Source organism: Arvicola amphibius, chromosome 13 (assembly GCF_903992535.2).
Source record: "Arvicola amphibius chromosome 13, mArvAmp1.2, whole genome shotgun sequence".
Lineage (NCBI taxonomy): Eukaryota > Metazoa > Chordata > Mammalia > Rodentia > Cricetidae > Arvicola > Arvicola amphibius.
In genome coordinates, this window is record NC_052059.1 from 35515594 (window position 1) to 35535434 (window position 19841).

At 39.5% G+C, this 19841-nt stretch overlaps 1 protein-coding gene across 1 annotated transcript in view; it reads right to left on the reverse strand.

Moving 5' to 3' along the window:
* Window positions 1-8268: 8268 nt before the first annotated feature.
* Sugt1 (SGT1 homolog, MIS12 kinetochore complex assembly cochaperone) overlaps window positions 8269-19841 on the reverse strand; it is a 39298-nt gene continuing 27725 nt past the window's right edge. The window contains exons 11-13 of the mRNA XM_038310342.2: window positions 19399-19489; window positions 12508-12689; window positions 8269-8391 (exon numbers count right to left, since the gene is read on the reverse strand). Of these exons, the coding sequence (XP_038166270.1) occupies window positions 8290-8391; window positions 12508-12689; window positions 19399-19489 (375 nt within the window). The 3' untranslated portion in view covers window positions 8269-8289. The remainder of the gene's footprint in view (window positions 8392-12507; window positions 12690-19398; window positions 19490-19841) is intronic.

Consider the following 19841-nt stretch of genomic DNA (forward strand, 5'->3'; position numbering starts at 1 on the left):
GAAGGGGTAGACTACGTCTATAATTATCCCTTCACTATTTGCTTTGCCAATAAAGCCTGTTGCAAGTCTTTAAAAACTACTTTTAAAATAAACATGGAAAGTTATTCACAGTTTGTCCCAGATCTGTCATATACTTGAATTTCTTTTAATCAAGTCATGATTGAAATCATCCCAATGGCTCTATTGTTTACAGGGAAATGTTCTTAACCTTCACTGTTATTCCCAGTCTTACAAATGTGCCCAGAGCCCCCACACCAAAAAAAAAAAAAAAAAAAAAAAACCCTCCTCAAAGGAACTGGGAGAAACATAGAATTCACCTAAAAGCAAACACTACAACCTTCAATGTGTACCTCATGTGGAATTATTAACTATAGTCCCCATGACAGGTGATTAACAAGGGACAACCATGTTAAGTCCCTTCCAAGAAGAAAGCACCAGGATAGAGAACTAGGCACAAGGTCAATCAGACTCACAGGGAAGAACTGCTACGTCTTCACTCCTGTTTGGGAGGCACAGGGCAAGAAGCATGGCGGTCTTACCTGTGCAGTAAACATCAGGCAGCCAATGGGGTCTCATTACCAGTCGGTGACTCTAACAGAACAGGACAGATAGAGCTAGGTGCAGCTGAGGAGGAGCGGCCTGCTTACTACTGACATAAGGGAAGCAAGCACTGTCTCCAGAAACTGTGTTAGATCAGGATATGGAGTGTTTAATAATGAGAGAGAGAGAGAGAGAGAGACAGACACTTTCCTGAGAGGAATTTTTATCCAAACAAAACTCTTATATGACTCAAGGGTCTTAGTGACAACACACTCCCATTCTGAAGAAACCTTATTGCTGTTGTCCGGTGTTTGTCAATTAAAACCGGAAAGACACAGAATTTGTGAAGCCTGGCTATCAAATGCTTTCACTAAGGGGGATAAACAGCACTGGTGCCTGAAGAAAGAGGACTAAAGAACATGACATCCTGGCCATGCTATTCTCAGGCAGAAGATATTCAATTTTTCAAGCTTAATCTTTAAGGTGGTTGCTTTCCTTTATCTTTAAGGTGGTTTCCAAGCAAAACGTGGGCCATATAGTTCTACTCATGCTCACGTACCCACAGAGACCCATAATTTGTACTGGGTTCTAGAAACAAGATCAAAGAAATTAGTCATCAGGATTCCATCCTAGGAAGGATGAAGCAAAGGGCTCCTCAGAGAACACCTACTTTGAGGGCTTCATATCAACAAGAGTTAGACCGTGAAATGAGAGAATGGGTGTTCCAGAAGGAGTATGTCAGGAAAGGGCAGACACATTGATGCCACATGGGACAAACTGGAAACGGAGCACTTCGGAAGGGAATGTGAAGATGGAAAACCAGCCAGAAGCTCCTTGCATTTGATACCAAGTGGGAACCAATCCAATTCTAGGCAAGGAGATGGCTGGTTAGGTTTTCACGTCAGGTCAAGCTTTCCTGAGAACCTAAGGCATTCCAGAGGCCAAAGAGCAGCTTAGCAAGGAACACAGGCCATAATAAAGCTGTCTCCTGCAAGACACTTGCTTCCTTTTTAAAGTTCTACCAGATGGAAGGAGATGAAAACAAGAAGTTCGACCAGGTTGAAGTACAACCTTTAGATGAAGAGAGGGGGGGGGTGGTTTAGTTTTTACAGATGAGGGACCACTGTTATAAAATGTCACCGAATACAAAGGAGATCAACAGTTAAAAAAATAGTATTTGGCTGTTAGTCTCAAGGTTAGATGACAGGAGAGCCCAAGTGTTAGGAAAACAATTAAGGCTACTTTGAAGAGTCAAGTAGACTCAAGGAGAGGAAGAGGACACAGAAAAAGCAAAAGCTTCCCATGACTCTGTACTCATCCTCTATTGCCTTCAACAGGCCAATACCCAACTACACACAGCTGACTTTTGCTATGCTGAAATCTGATGGACACTGACCAGTATGTGCACACTTGTGTCGATGATGGATGCCCTAATATTTCAGACACTTACTTCTCAGGAGTGGTGTAAACCATTACTTCTAGAACATCGTAGGCTGGTTCCCAAGGTCCTAAGGTGACCCAGAACCAAACGGTGGCTTAATTCAGTCTTTGATGTGCCAGGTGTCAACAGGCACAAAGGAAATAGGGGAAAGGCCTCACTTCTGCATCAGTGTGGTCATATTAACTTACATCACTGAAGTATACCAGATTGCATTGTGGCCAGTCTAAAAAACATGTAGATCTGATTCCGACATCTCTCCTACCACATCAAATAATTCTAACATTGAAAAGATACACTAAAATTATTCAATCCACTCAACCATTTATTTTACATCAGATTTTATTACGGTGAAATACGATCTCCATCTTACAAACACAAATGCATTGAGGGGCTTGTTTCTGTATGAGCTGGCTGTATCGATTAGTTCAACAGTGTGTACTTTATAGAAATGACCACACTTTTAAAGCTAACTGATTTATCGGGGGTAGGGAGGAACTGACAAAGCCTACATGCATTACTAGTTCAATGGTATACTACAAACACAAAAGTGCAAATCTGAACAATGACACCAGCTTTAGCAAAAAAAGAAAACCACAAAACACTTTATAATGCATAGAGTGTTTGTTATGAAAGAAAGCTGAACTCCTTTTAAACAGTGCGTTTGTGTGTATGTGTGTGTATGTATGTGTGTGTGTATACTCATGCTCATATTCTACACGAATATACAAGTGTATTTCATTTTAAGAAAAGATCCAGAACTTAAATTTATAGAACAAGTTAGTTTTAACTAACTGGAGGAATCACCATAGGTTATTTAAACTGTTTATATTCAAATATATTTAATTCAGTTTTTAGATATGTATGAATATATACATATGTATATATTAAATATAGATTTGTGCATGATAATCTAAGCTTAGCAAATAGTTAACACTATTTTCCAAGACATTTATGTCACCAAACCCTTTTCACATCTTAGTTGTTTTTATATAAAATACAGGAGTCAGTCCCTAGTATGGTACGGTATGTTACTACCAGAAAGACAACCATTAGTACTAGGACTGGAAATAATAAACCCACACTATGCTAAAGTTGCTCCTTTCTTTCTTAACCTTCTCTTCACCCATGATTCCTAACAACTCATTTGGAACACCAGAAAACTGACTGACAGACACACACACACACACACACACACACACACACACACACACACCTTTTTAATCCTCTTCTGTAGATAGTAACAGAACTTATAAAAGCAACAAAACACTCTGGAAGAAATACCTGTATGTACCTTTTAAACTGACTTGATGTATGCAGATGTATTTGCAATTATTTTACTTTTTTGAAATGTGACTACTTTGGCTTCCTATCCTTTGTCATTCCAAAAAGTGGATCATTTCCTAGCAAAGAATTTTCTTTTCAAAGGCCTACCTTTAATTAGCCTACACTATTGCCTATCTTTTTATAATGAGTTTGACTTATAGTGACACGAGTCCAAAAACCTGGAACAACTAGTCAAGCATGGAATTTCTCTTAGCAGATTCCAGAAACCAGACATGGTGCAATGTCTGTAAACACAGCACTGAGAAGCCAAGGCAGGAAGCTTCCTAAAAGTGTGAGTCCAGCCTGTCCTAAAGACCCTATCTCAAAATAAACAAGCCAACATATCCCTATTACTAAGTATAAAAGTAGTAAAAGCAACCAATTTAAAAAAAGGATCTCCATAAGTATACACTACCAAACTTCTCTCGGCCTATTCAACCAGCATTCACACCTTAGTCATTCTGTGCCAATGCACAGCACATAGGCAGTAACAGAAACAGTGCCTCATTGTGACTCTAGCATGGTCCTCTGCTGTTCTCTGCTCCATTTGAACACAAGGTAGAGACAGACTTGTGTCTTGCCCAAATCCCTGTCTTCAATGCTTCACCATGACTGCAATGGCAGGTTTCCTTTCATGTGCACTGCCAGACTCTGACTCAATGACTTCATACGAAAGTCCCCAAGGTTCAAAATAACCATTGAACAACTCTCCTTTACCTTACAAAAACAAACAAAATCTTCAGTATCATTGGGAATTGAACCCAAGCCCTCAAACATACTAGGAAAGTGCTCTACCAATAGCCTATAGGCACAGCTGTCTTATTTTTTCAGGTAAATGAGTGTTTCCTTGCATGTATGTATGTATACTGTGTGCATGCCTGGTGACCGGGGAGGCCAGAAGAGGTAGTTGTTAGCCACTGTGTAGATGCTAGGAACTGAACCCAGGTCCTCTTCAAGAGCAGTAAGTGCTCTAAACTCCACGAGCATCTTTTTAGCTCCCAGCCCTGCCATCTAATTTTTACTGGAGGATAGGAACTGAGATACCTGGGAGACCTGGAGGTTGTTTATTTTCTCCTTCACTAAATCACCCTCCCAAGGCCGACTGCTTCAAAACCAGCACACTCACTACACAACCCAGACCTAGTAACTCAAGCCTTCAGGACAGAAGCCAAAGTCTACATTCGAAACTGAAACAACTGACCCTCAACCAAGCTTTCCAGGTAAAATTTATCCTAAATATTGTGCAAAGCACCTTCCCAATGCCATAATTCCGGCTGCCTGATATTTCGAGAAACCGTGATGTCACTAGATTAGGTGAGTTAAGATTCAGAAACCACTATCAAAAAGAGAGGCTATGAGAACACTTGCTTATAGGTTGCCCCCGCCCCCGCCCCCGCCAAAGCTTTGGACCAGAGAGTATTTAAGATCCACCCCAGCTCTAGACTTCCCATCCGTTTTCCTTTGTCTCCCCATCTTGACAGGCAGGAATGCAAATATATGGTTGCAGGAACGAGAGATTTCACACTACCTTTAGTCTTAGCAGATGGCCCATAAAATCTGTTCTGCACATCTGGTTTTAAGAAAACCATTAAATATAAAACCCTACACCACACTTATCCTTAAGGCCCTGTTCACAACCAGTCATTCTGTGCAATCCAATCTCATCTCCATATTTATTCTGCTGTAACTGTACTTTATTCTAAGAAAACTGCTTTGGTAAGCAAAGATTACAATAATTCGATATTGCTTGTAATTTGGAATATAAGGAAGAAAGGGCAGAAATAATGAGTACTAAATTGAGAATTTCCTGAAAATACACAACAATGTAAATTAATTCACATCCATATCATCAGGGTATCCACAGTAAAAAGTATACTATAATTCCTGATACATGTACAAATTCTAATTTCTGTTCCATCTGTTGTGTGCTAACATTTACTGTCATTCCAAACAAATTTTGGAAAAATTTGGAGACACGCGCGTGCGCGTGTGTGTGTACGCGCATGCGTGCGTACATACGTGCGTGTGTTAACATGGAATCTAGGGGCCTCACTCTCTGGATGTGCCCACTGTGCCATTGCAAAGTTGCCTCAGCATGTGGCAAATGCATCAGGCAACCTCCAGCTCTAAGACCTGTGCTGCAATGCCAGACATCATGTAACCCAGGCCAGCCTTGAAATCCTAGATCCTCTGCAATCCTTGAACTCAGAAGCCAGGCAGGAGAGTTGCCTCAAGTTGTAGGATAGTTTTGGACCAACTATGTTCACACCAGGATAGCCTGTTCTACACGGAGAGGAAGAAGGGGAGAGACCAAATCTCCACTAGCAGCACACACTCTACCACAAAGCTCCTCCTCCAGCATCGAACCTGCTCATCTTTGCCACTGTTTTGAGTGTATAAATTATGCCTTCAGCCGATTTCTTTTTTGTCTTTAATTATGTGTGAATCTGAACATCTTTTCACATTCTAAATCCTTTGTGTGCTGCCCCCATTCAGGTGCACGCTACTTCACTACAAATATATTTTCTAGTTTATCATTTTAGACAAATGTATTTTAGAAGGATTTAGAGCAAAAGATAGTCTCTAAATAACCCAAGGCTTATCAGAAAATTCAGAACACCATAGTACTTTAATTCCCTAAGCTCTGAGAGAGAAAAGGGGGAGGGGAGAGCATGCTTCAGATGTGGTAATAGAGCTCTTGGAAGGTAGAGGACGAGGACTGGAGTCCAAGGTGACAATATGAGGCTAATTTAAGACACTAAAAGAAGCAAAACTTGAGAAATAAACAGGAAAGTCTAAAAAGACAAAGCAATTAATAGGTACACTGAGAGAGTAGACAATAAATTATTCAGAACTGTGGAAATTTATAGGCTTCCATGATCTGAAATAGGGAAACACGCAGTACTCTGGAATGGGCACTTTTGGGCAAGCCTGACCCATTTCTCAAAATTCCTTTGACAGATAAATCTAATGTACTTAGATATATTTTATAATGCTTTTAGTCATACATTAGGAAGTCCATTTACTTCAGCAAAATCCTCAACAATGTGAAGCAAATGGAGTTAATGGATAAGCATCTCTATATAATATAGCTTTAGAAATAATGCAAAAATACCAAACATAAAAACTCTTAAAGTTGAATGGTAAAACTGATTTATATTCACAAAATATTAGTTATAATTTCTAAGACTCTAGATATTATTTAATAAAGGAATTAAGACATAAAGGGTTAAAACAGGGTGGCTCTGGCATTAAGCACACTTGCCGCTTTTGCAGAGAGTCCAGGTTTGATTACCAGCACCCACATGGAGGATCTACCACAAGTGTCTGTAAGTCTATTTCCAGAGACTCTTTCACCCTTCTTCTGGCCTCTGTGTCACTGCGTGTGCACACTCATACACAAACACACTATACACACATACATACACATAAAATAAAAACAATTTTGGGGGCAAAAAAGGCTAAACTCCTGGAAATTAGGAAGACAGAGATTGGACTCTGGATTCTTGAAAGCTTATTAAATTGCTTCTGTAGCAGGTCTCCCTGGCACTCGGGATCAACACTGAGAAAAATTTAACCTGCAGAGCACAACCCGGAGGAGACCCTGGAACTCCGCTCTAGCAAAGTCACTCTCACCTTGCCCTTTGCCCTCAAGAGCACGGCAGTGGCCTGCAGCTCTATGTGGGCAAAGGCCACGTGACACCAGCGCATAAGTCAGGGCGGCAGTGTGAACCTTGATGCCAGTAGCCAGCATACAGGAACTCACAGGCAGCCTCGCCTATGTTCCCGTTCCTGCATGCTTCCACAGCCATTAACAAATGGTATGGAACCTGCTCACTGCAACTGTCTGAATTCTAACACGTACTATTGAGGGCTGAAAGGAAGAAGCCAAATTCCTATGCCTCCTACAGATAAATAAAATGCTTGCCAACATGTCTGTCATGCACTTCCTCATCAGCTCTGAGGAGACAAGAGAATGCCTGACCACAAAAATGCCTGCCACACCTAGAACATACACCCACCACTACACTGTAAAGGTTGAGAAAATGATGCCCAATCTGCAGGTCACCTATGGTGAATGAACACATTTTTTGATTTCAAAGCTTTTCTGTCCAAAATTCAACCATTTTGTAACCCTTTCCTGGATTTTAGCCTTCTCTCAGCTATATTATAAACTCTGAAATTGATGATGTCTTTTAATTTTTATTATCCTCAAAGATAATACTAACACAAAAATACTAACCACATGCATATTAATTTACACTCAAAGTAGCAAAACACCAAAGTACTAGAGCCAAAGCCATCGTGGCAGAGCAGAAGCAGCGCAGCTGTGTGTCCCGAGGCCTCTCTTGGCCTCCACTCCAGATCACCTTCGGGACGGTTAAATCTGCGTGAAAGTAAACTCCAGAATATATACTTTATTTTGGAATTTGGAAGGGAGAAACAAAATCTGGGTGCAATTACAAATAATTCTCATAAAAACCATATGAGGAAATTCTCTGCAGTAATTTCTCTATGTTCTCAGTAAAAACTTAAGAGAAAGGTAAATAAACCAACCTTCATGGAAAAATTATATTTATAACTCATTCAAAAGCAGCTCTTAAAAGTAAATACAACACTGAAGTTGAAAAATGTATGCCCACAAAAAGTTGCCAGGTCTAATAAATTATTAACAGAACACTGCATCAAAAATAAGGCAATTACCCAAGATGTTATTAAAGATTTCTCCACTTCACATAAGTAGACAGAGCATCTATCTAGGAACAAATGACATTTCATTCAGTTTCAGGACGGGTGAAATCCTTATGGACAGAAGTGATAAGATGTGATCATCACTCTTTAGAATACTTGCAGGAAAATCATTCCTTAACCACAGAGACAAAGGTTTAATCTTTCAAAAAGATATTGTTCAAAATTCAAGAGTGTGCTAAAGCACTCAATGGCACTCGTGAACAACACAATGCTGTGATAGCAAACTCATTTATTTAGTACTGTTTCCATTCCATATCATCAGGGGGGTTGATTTCAACTTTTCTTTTACCTACATCAGACCAGTTGGTGCTCAAGACTGTACCACCAGACTCCATCTGAAACAAACAAACAAAAAAAAAAGTTCACTCCTGCATTATGTATCAAAATTCAGTATTTTCCTTGAAATGGACCAAACACCCGACAAATGACAACTCTAGAGTAATCGGGACACCCTGTGCATACACTGCCATACTAAGGGCCGTTACTCTGCTAATTAGTAGAAACATGGCATGGAAAACTCACCTGCAAATGAAAATAAAATTCCTTCCCCTCAAAATGACAATCTTTTTTTTTTTTTTTTTTTGGATGAAGACAGTAAAAGCCAGGCAAAATATACTTTCTACATCAGTTAAACAGAATTTTAAGGATCCCCATTTAATGTTCTCTCTCAGTCAAACACACTCTATTGTACTCTGAATGTTTCCTTTTTTTAATTAAGGCACACACAACAGAGGTACACAAGTCAACATCCTGTGAACTGGGTGTCTACTGTAAGGTAATGAATACACAACCCATCAACAATTCTAGCATGTGAAGAGTCATACACTTCATAAAAATGTTTTGGTCAGCAATGAACTGCTCATGCAATAGTGATGTCATAAGATTACAACACAGCCAAAGAATTTTGACTGCCTAGTGGTCAAAACCATTAATAATATCCACAATACAACACACAACTCTAGTTCACACTCACTGAGCTGCAAGCCAGATAAAAGGACAACTCATACAATTATATAATACTTGACAATAATTATTAGCTTGACTAGTTTACTAAACTATATTTTTATTGTAATTTTAGAATATTCATATAAATACTGACACACACACACACACACACACAAAATAGAATTTCCATGCATTTGTTGTAATAAAAGACTCACTGATGGATCACAGCAGAATATGATGTGAATTCCTGAAACCTGCAATCTTTTAATTGGCTATATTACTAACAAGCACAAAAAGTTGTATACCCTTTGGAACTACAACCCCAAGATAATATACATAAATACATATATGTATATTCTAAAATTACGATAAGAATCTAGTATATTTCACAATATACATATAAATATGTGTATATTTTACACTACACTTGCAGCAGCATCAAACATCTTCTGTCTCTTGGTGATACCGAGAAGTCCTGTCAGGCTACTGGTAGAGGTCAAAAGGTCAGTACATGCCTGATTGGTATAAACACACAGAAAGATGTTACCTAATAACGAAAATCACCCAACAGATTTTTCGTGGCCAAGTGTTATGCAATACAGAATATTATTAAAAACTTGGACTGGAGAGGTAGCTCATCTGTTAAAGGCTAAGGGTCGCACTTCTAAAGAACTAGAACTTCCACGCATTTGTTGTGATAAAGACTCACTGACATGGATCCTAGCAGAGTAGGGTGTGAATTCCTGAAACCTGCAATCTTTTAATTGCCTGTATTACAAACACACACAGGAAGTTGTGTACCCTTTGGAACTGGAACCTCAAGATAACTAATGCCTTCTGCAAACTCCTTTGAGTTCCGTTGCATGGACTGCTATTATAGTCCCCAGTCTTCCAAACGTGAATGTCAGCACCTCTTGGTGGTCTTTGACTCTTATTTTTAAATTACATTTAGTTAGTGTATGTGTATGTACGTATGTTTATAGGCACGGGCATGCCATGGCACACATGTAGAGGCCAGAAGACAACTTGTGGAAGTCAGATCTCTCTCTCCATTGCAAGCGACCCAGGAATTGAAGTCAGGTGATCATGTTTGGCAGCAAGCACACCACTAACTTGCCAACCAACAAACTTGGTTTTTTGTTTTTGATTTTCTAGACAGGGTTTCTCTGTAACAGCCTTACCTGTCCTGGAACTCTCTCTGTAGACCTGGCTTGGCCTCAAGCTCAGAGATCCACCTGCCTCTGCCTCCTGGGATTGAAGGTGCACACCACCGCAACCAGCTCAACCAGCCAATTTTCTTAAGACTCATAGTTACCAGGTTGTATTCCCATATAATCAATCTTCTATATAACTACCATCAATACACACAGCACTTTTGCAGTTTAAGAACTGCTTCCTTTCCTTTTCATGTTTGTTTTTGAGACAGTCTTGCTCTGTAGCTCAGACTGACCTTGAACTCACAGCCTTGTCTTATCATCCAAGTGCTGGTATTACCATCATATCCACTTAAGAATTCACCTCAAGTCTACTTCTCATTATTGACTAGAACTAAAGAAGAGAGTCCTTCAAAGACATGGACTATATTTTACCAACAAAGATCCCTTGGTAACCACAGAGGGCTCTGGCACACCGTTCCTCCACACACAACAGTCTCTGCAGATGCTACGAATCTCTAATATAAAATGCCACAGAAATTTTATATAACCTAGGCACACTTTTCCACTACACTACAAATCATCTCTAGAGTGCCTGGAATATCCAAATCTGTGGAATACCAGGCAACTGTCATACAGTACTGCTTATGGAATAACGAGGAAAAAGTCCGTATAATAGGTACTCAGTAAAGCAACTCTTCCTGCTAAGCACAAGTTAGCTAAACCACACGTGTGAAGGCAGTGCTTATGCTGTAGTCCTAATCATGGCAGGTTGGCACACAGCAGGCTTCAAATAAAATGAGTAAATTAAATGTGACAAGCCTGTAACACCAGCTACTCCTAAGAGGATTCTCAGTTATAAAATTCACACAAGTGACTAGTTTTTAATCTGGTAATATTCACTGACCACAATTTCCCTTCTCTCTGTATAGAAGGTAAAATACTGTGCTATTATTTAGTATCTCCTCATTATGCCCTATGTTGGCCTTATACAATTAGTTATACTGAACAACCATAAAGGACAGTATGCTCTGTTTTCCCCCAGAGACAGAAGCAAGCTCCACATTTAAGGTCAATGTTGCCACACAGATGGCTTACTTTATGAATATATATATATATATATATATATATATATATATATATATATATGTATCACTCATTTTAACTGTCAATTTTCTGTATGAAAATGGATGCAGATCTGTAATCATCTTTGACCTGACATAACAGCTATTCTCTCTAGCACACGTTTGGAAGTCAATAGCAAGAGTTAGTTTCTTGCCTGGAAAGATTTGAGTAAACACTATTTTTCCTTGTAAAATTCATGATTGTATCTTTAATAAAAATAATGGCTGGGTAGGGTGGCACATGGGTACTTGGGGAGATAGAGGAAGGAGACTGAGGAATTGATGGCCATGCAACAAATCTCAGACCAGCCTGGACTACAGAAGAGTTCAGTTCCCAGCACACACAAGACAGCTGACAAGTGCCTGTAATTCCAGTTCAGCGGCTCCAACACCCTCTTCTGACCCCTGATGTGGGATTCCCCTCTGTATGCTGTGCATATGTCTTGTTTGGCTTATGGCAGGGCAGAATACAGGTAGGTGGGAAAACTAAACTGAATTCAGGGAGAAAGAAGGAGTCAGGCAGATGCCATGTAGCTGCTGAAGGAAGCCAGCCGCCAAGGAAACAAGACATGTAGAAAATGAGGTAATGCGACGTATATGTGGCAATACAGACTAATAGACGTCCACAGGCATATACATACATAAATACAAAACAAGCACACATACATTAAGTCTACATAAATAAACAACTTATACAGTTCTACAGTAGTGAATTGCCAATAAGACCTCAGATTCAGATGATATTTAGGCTCCTCTAGCAAAAGCCTGATTTTCATAATCAATTGAGAAATTAAGTCATTGACTAATAAATAGATACTTTCTACCAGCCCAATACTGTTCTGGGACTTTCCCTTCTATGTTCATTTTAAAGAAGAAAACAACGTATTTATGATTCTACAAGACAAAAAGTAGGAGCTCATTGAGCCGTTGTGACAAATTCAACTAAAAACTAAGTTCCCATTAATGGTGGCAATCTTAGAATTTCTTAGCCTTCTAACTCCTAACTCTAAAATGTTTCTTGTCTCTTCTGTAAATTTTGGACTTCTCCAACCACTACTCTTAAGTCTGAAGAAATAATCTTCAGCCAAAGTCTACCCAAAAACTCTCCTAGCTATCCAGGTCACACAGTTTGGGCTCAAATTCACTATTCAGTCTTACTTTAAGTGTACAAAATTTACTGTTATAATTAAAAAAATATTTGAAATATTAAAAAACTTCATCTTCTTACAAATGATTTGTTCATGGCGCGTTTCACTTCATCAGAACCATCTGAGTAGATCTGCTGAAACAACTTGTTTAAAGCTGCATCTCCCTCCAGCTTCTCGTTCTTCTCTTCCTCTTTGATCTCACCCACCAGTTTATCCCAGTTCCTGGTATAATGAGATGATGACGGGTACAGGTTCTTCACATCTACAAAGTGGAAGGACAGAAGTGATTCACCAGCACCTTTGATTATGTCAAGAATCATGCAAATTCTGTGACCACGGTGAGTGTACAGAACATCTTAGCAAGTAGTTAGGGTCACTGAATTTCAAGTTTGCAGTAGGGGTCTCTTTGTTATGTACATCAATAATTAGATCTACATTTCAAAAACTGAATCACTTAGCATACTGCAAAATTTCAGGCTTCCTCTGAGCAAAGTAATTCATTGAAGCATATGCTTTTGATATAATATACAAAATCAGATGAAAACATTCTGTATGTTAATCAAAGGGGAACTGGGTTAAGTATACGAAATTTCTTACATGGAAAGTAAAGTTACTCAAGAAGCTGAAGTTAGAAGATCACAATTTAGACACCAGACTGGACTACATTGTTATGGTTAAGGTCAGACTATGAGAACTGCCTCAAGAAAAAAGAAAATAATAGAAAAGGAAAATTAACTAGAAAAGAGAGGAAAATTCAAGTTAAAGGATGGTTGGGAGCTGGCTGAGCAGCTGTACAAACCTAATAACTCAAGTTCAAATCACTAGAACCTAAGAGAAGTGGAGAGAGGATGAACCTACACTGCTGTCCCAGGCCCTGGCATGCACAGCCCTCCCCAAAAGTTCTATTATTACTAGTTTTTAGACAATAAGCAAAGGTTTGACAACAGTATGGGGTCTGAAGACATGGCTTGGGTTCTTGCACAGGACCTGTGCTCTACACCAGCATATCCAGGGCAGATCAAGACCAGTCATGAACTCTAGTTCCAAAGCCCACTTCTGACCTGTGGCATCACACACACATCACACACGGGTACACCTGGGAGCAAAACACTCATACACATCCAATAAAATAAACACATTTTTTAAAAAGGCAGAACAAATATTTATAAAACACCAGTGTGTACTCACACGCGCACACTTTTTAGGATGCTCCATTAGAGGCAATGCTTGCCTCCCATGTTCAAGGCTTTTAAATCAGTTCCAAATACTACCAAAAAGCATACCTCATTTTAAAATGTCTAAAGCTTTTAAAATTTTTTTATTTCATGTGTGTACCTGAGTGTTTTATGTGTGTTATGTATGTATGTATGTATTCAAATGCCTTAGCAAGAAGGTGTCAGGTCCTCTAGAACTGGAGTTACAGGTAGTTGTGAGCTGCCTATGTGAGTGCTGGGGACCAAACCCAAGTCGTCTATGAGAACAGCCAGTGTGCTAAACCACTGAACCATTTTTCCAGTCCATCCCTCAAATATTAATATTGGAAGTAGAGGTTTTCTATGAGATACACTTAGCTATCCTTCAATGTAGAAATGCTATGAAAATAAAACTAACTGCCAAATAGTGAGTTGATGCTCCATCTCCTACCCCTACACACAGGCACACACATACGTTGGATTACTTCAGTAAAAAATATTAAGTAACTCCACGGGGCTGGAGAGATGGCACCCTCACACAGACATAATTCAGGCAAAACATCAAAGCACATAAAATGAGAAAAAATTAAGAAGAAAATATTAAGTAGCCCCTGAATGCTGAAAATAGTCCACTTACCCATATCTTAATACACATTCTGAAAATAACAATAAACTTTTCTATATAATATAGAAAACAACAGAATCTGCGTATCTCTGTGGATACAGACTACTTGCATACAAAAACTACTGGCACGGCAACTCAAGGGATGCTGTAAGACCAAGGAAATTAAGATCTTGGCACACAAATAAATGGAGAACAGACAAACAAATAAAATTACCCAGCATGTCTAAGAACAGCTATGTTTACCATCTAATTAAACTGTAGTAACAGCCAGAAATGTAATCCACATACATGAATCAACAGCTTTAGCACTAGGTTATCAAAAGGAACTGAGATAATTTTAATTTTATTTTAAAACATATTTATTGGGGACTGGAGAGATGGCTCAACAGTTAACAGCACTTATTGCTATTGCAAAAGACCTGGGTTTAGTTTCCAGCACACACATGGCAGCCTACAACTGTCCTAACTCCAGTTCCAAAAGATACAGTGCTCTCTTCTGACTTCCACATGTACCAGAGACACACATGGTACATATACAAACATCCAACAAAACCTCATACACAGAAAACAAAAAATAAATATTTTTTAAAAATCAGATTTATTTATTTAAATGAATATGGTGGTCCTTAAAATTAAACTTATGTCACTAGGCTTGGCAACAAGCACCCTCTCCTGCTGAGCCATCTCACTAGCCCGAGCTCATAGAGACTGAACTGACAACCAGGGAGCCTTTCTGGGACTGACCTAGGCACTCTGCATATGCGTTGCAGTTGTGTAGCTTGGTCCTCTTGTGAGACTCCTAACAGTGGGAAGGTGCTCTCTCTGACTCTTTTACTGGCTTTCGGGGCTCTACTCCTCATAATGGATCACCTTTCCCAGTCTCAATACATGGGGAAGTGCTTAGTCATATTGCAACTTGACGTGCCATGGTTTGTTGATACTCAAGGGAGACCTGCCTTGCCTAAGCAAAAATGGAGGGGAAGTGGATTGGGGATGGGAACAGAGAGAGGTGGGAGGGAGGAACTGTGAGCAGAGGAGGGAGGGGGACTGCAGTCAGAATGTAAAATAAATTTATTAAATCGACACAGAATTTACAAAGAACTCTTTCCCATTCACACACTGAAGATTTTTTATCTTAATGGATGTAAAAAGGAAGAAGGTGGCAAGGGGTAGAATTTGTATTATCAGAAATAAATCGCTTAGTTTTCTGAAGGACAATGAACAATAAAAGTGACAAGAACATATATATATATATATATATATGTATGTATATACACATATTTTTAAATATATATATTAACATAGCAAGAAAGAATAGTATCTCAACATGAAGTCAACTGGAAAATACATGATTTTCTTATATGAAAATCTTAAAAACTGCGTATGCATTTTACACCTCAATGCAGCCTAATCCTACTTCAAGTAGTCAATAAACGACAACTATAGGGGCCAATACAGCTTACAGTTCTTAAAAACAAGAGAGGAGAGTGATGTTTCTGATTTCTTTCCCAGCCTGTTTATCATTTGTATATAGGAAGGCTACTGATTTTTTTGAGTTAATCTTATATCCTGCAATACTGTTAAAGGTTTTTATGTGTAAGAGTTTCCTAGAAGAATTTTTGGGCTCACTTATGTATCACTATCTTATCATCTACACTATCATATCATCTATAAATAGCGACTTCTTCCTTTCCAATTTGTAACTTCTTGATCTCCTTTAGTTATCTTATTGCTCTAGCTAGAACTTTAAGTGCAATACTGAATAAATATGGAGAGTGAACAGCCTTGTCTTGCTCCTAATTTTAATGGAATCGCTTTGAGTTTCTCTCCATTTAGTCTGATGTTGGCTGTAGGCTTGTTTTATATTGCCTTTATTATGCTTATAATGTTCCTTGTACACCTGACCTCTCCAAGACCTTTATCATGAAGGGGTGTTAGATTTTGTCAAAAGCTTTTCCAGCATCTAATGAGACGATCATGTGGTTTTTTTTCTTTCAGTATGTTTATATAGTGGTTTACATTGACAGATTTTTCCTATGTTGAACCAGCCCTGCATTTCTGTGATGAAGCCTACTTGATCATGGTGGGTGATTTTTTTGATATGTTCTTGGATTCAGTTTGTCAGTACTTTGAGTATTTGCATCAATGTTCATGAGAAACATCACCCTTTACAATAACCAGAAATAGTATAAAATATCTTGGGCTAACTCTAAACAAACAAGTGAAAGGCCTGGATGACAAGAACTTTAAAAGTCTTTGAAGAAAGAAACTGAAGAAGATAACAGAAAATGGAAAGATCTCTCATGCTCTTGAGTAGGTAGAATTCACATAGTAAAAATGGCAATCTTCCCAAAAGCAATCCACAGGTCTAGAGAAGCTAAGTAACAAGGAGGACCCTAAGAGAGACACAAGGATCACCCTGGGAAGGGGAAATAGATGAGATCTTCTGGTAAACTTGGGAGCACGGGGTGAGGGGGTGGTGGCTGAGAGGAGGGGATGAGGGAACATAAGGGATCGGGATGGCTAAGTTGGGGGAAGGACAGACAGGGAAAGCAATGAAACAGATACCTTGATAGAGGGGCCATTGTGGGATCAGGGAGAAAACTGATACCATGGAAACTCCCAGGAATTTATAAGGATGACCACAGCTAAGACTCCTGGCAATAGTGGAGAGGGTGCCCGAACTGACTTTCTCCTGTAATCAGATTGGTGGCTGCCTTAATTACTATAGAACCTTCATCCAGTAACTGCTGGAAGCAGATGCAGAGATCCACAGCCAAGCACTGGGCCAAACTCCTGGAGTCCAGTTGAAGAGAGACAGGAAGGATTAGCTGAGTAAGGCAGGGATGCAGGGGGCAAGATCATGATGGGGAAACCCTCAGAAAGAGCTAGAGAGCTAGTGGGAGCTCATGGACTCTGGACGGCTGGGAAGCTGCATGGGACCGAGTTACGCCCTCTGAATGACAAATGTGAGCAACAGTGTTGGAGCCTGGTCTGTTTGTGGGGCCAGGATTTATCCCTGGTGCATGAACTGACTTTTTGAAGCCCATTCCCTATGGTGGGAAGCATTGCTCGGCCTTGATGGCAGAAAGGGGGCTTGGTCCTGTCTCAACTTGGTGTGCCAGGCTTTGTTGACTCCCCATGGGAGGCCTTACCCTCTCTGAGGACTGGATGGTGTGGAAAGAAGGGGTGCAACAAGAGGAGGGGACGGAGGCGGAGGAGGGGAGGAGTGGGAGGAAGAAATGGAGGAAGAGGGGAGGGGGGCAGCAGGAACTATAAAAGGAGGCTTATTCTAAGTTTCCGTGTCACACTGCATTGACACTAATCTAAATGTTTCTTCTCCAGCAATGTCTTTCTACAGCCCTTTCCTAAAAACAGTTGAGAAACTACGAAACAAACATTCATTCTGTTTCCTGTGCCTTTACCAGTAAACAGTTTATTTACCCATCCTTCACCAAAACAAACCCAGGAAGACCTGGTTTAGTTTTACTCAGGGTGTATGTGTGAGTGTGTTGCTTTAAACATCATATATATGTTTAAAACATATATTTCAACATTCTAAATGTTGCTTCCCTCTACTGGAAATGCTGTCTCTGTACATTTTCACTGGTAGCCAAAGAAAACAAAAAACTGTATAACACGGTTAAGGAGCCGGGAACATGGATTTAATTAATTCTAATGCTGACTCCCAGGAAGAATGGGAATGAAGTTTTAATCTCTATTCTACAGATAAGAACGCTGGCCCAGTTAGGTTAAGTGACTTGCCCTTATCTACAGTTTCCAGCTTGCAGTACACAGGATCTGACAAGCATATTAATTCCTCACAAAACACAACAGGACAGAGGGGAAAGCATCGTGAATTTCTAAGGGATTCCGTTTAGAAAAATCCTACACACACACTCATACATGGTATTTAATCTCAGAACAACTTGAATAATTAGAGATGGCGTGTGAACTCCTGAGCGTAATCAAAGTCTCTTGTTCACTACTTTATTAGACAACTGTGACGCAGATCACCTCCACTGCTGGCGAATGTGCCCACGGGAAGCAGTAACAGTTACCACACCCATACTCTAAAGCCCTGCATCTTAGTCCTCCACAAATCCTAGGTGATCCGAGCCTACAAAATGGAAGAAATGACACTGGGTGACTATTATGTGCTGTATTTATTACACAGCCGTTCACTATATAAACCTCGGCCCCAGACATCTGGGAGTCAGTCCCAGGAGACCAGACGGCCTTTAAAGAAGCAACAGGAAATCATCTGCCACTGTCTCTCCTGGTTTTACTATCTTTGCTACAGATTAGTTGAAATTCTATCACTGAGGGGGACGAAACACTTTTATTCTTGCAACTTCTATACACACATGAAATTAATTCACACACACGCGTGCATGCATGCACATGGAATCTGTTGATAACTGACCTCCTAAAAGCTGCTGCGCAAATGTGTTTTCTACTACAAAAGGGGTAAAAATATGAAAATAGCTGAGATGCACTATTGGCTTATTTCAGCGATTAGATCAGAGTATTAAATAAAAAGAAACGAAATAAACAAAAAAAAAAAATCTCCCTATTCAGTAATGAGGCAATTAGACTAAGATACAATCTTTGGCTGCAGTTCTAAGAGGGTCCCCCAGATTAATTATTCCACTAGTTAAAGATGCTTATCTGCTGGTTATATATGCTTAGAACAGATTTCTGCATACAAGGATAATACAAAAATCAACCCGAGCTGTCTTCTCGTCCAGGCACTCCTTTACTGGTTTGTGTCCATCTCTATATTTGCAACAGAAATAGTCCAAATGCCCTGCTCTGTGGAGTTCTGAAATTCTAGGAAACCAGAGGTGAGAGTTCTGAATTCTAGGAAATCAGTTGGAGAAATAGAAAGGAATAAAGGTGGAAGCGGGAAGGGAAGAGATACTCAGTGATGCAGACTACCTTACCACATGATAGGCTGCTCAGAGCCACAGACTAACAGTGAATAACTCCAACTCTTCTGTGGCTCTGACACCATTTGTCTGTGTTCAAGCTTCAGAAATTAGAATAACTTCTTTCATAAATAAAGAAGTAGGGAGAATGCTCATTTGCTCATCATTATTTAATTTCAACTACACAATGCACTTAAGCCTCAGCAAGGCCAAAACACAAACCTGCTATGAACTGCTTTGGTGTGGGCTCATCTCCGTGCCCTTCTAGCTTCTCCCATCTCACAGCCTCTGGCTTTTTCATTTTAATTTCAATCTGAAGGAAACACAAATAAAATCCATTACTCAATGTAACATACATAAAAGAGTAAAAATGCAATTTTCTTAAGTCATCAAACTTTCATAAGAATTAATAGTGTCTTTGACAGTTTACCTAAATTATACAAAGTTAAATCAGAAGAATTATGAAACATTTATTTTGTTTCTACTCTTAACATTTTACCCTTCAAAACAACACACATATCATATGAGCTACAATTAAGTCTTGAAATTCGGGTCAATGAGAGGGCCCAGTGGATAAAGGTGCTTTGCTGCTAAGCCTGATAGTCCATGGAACCCACATACATGAGGAGAGAATGATTTCCAAGATTGTCCTCTGACCTCCATAT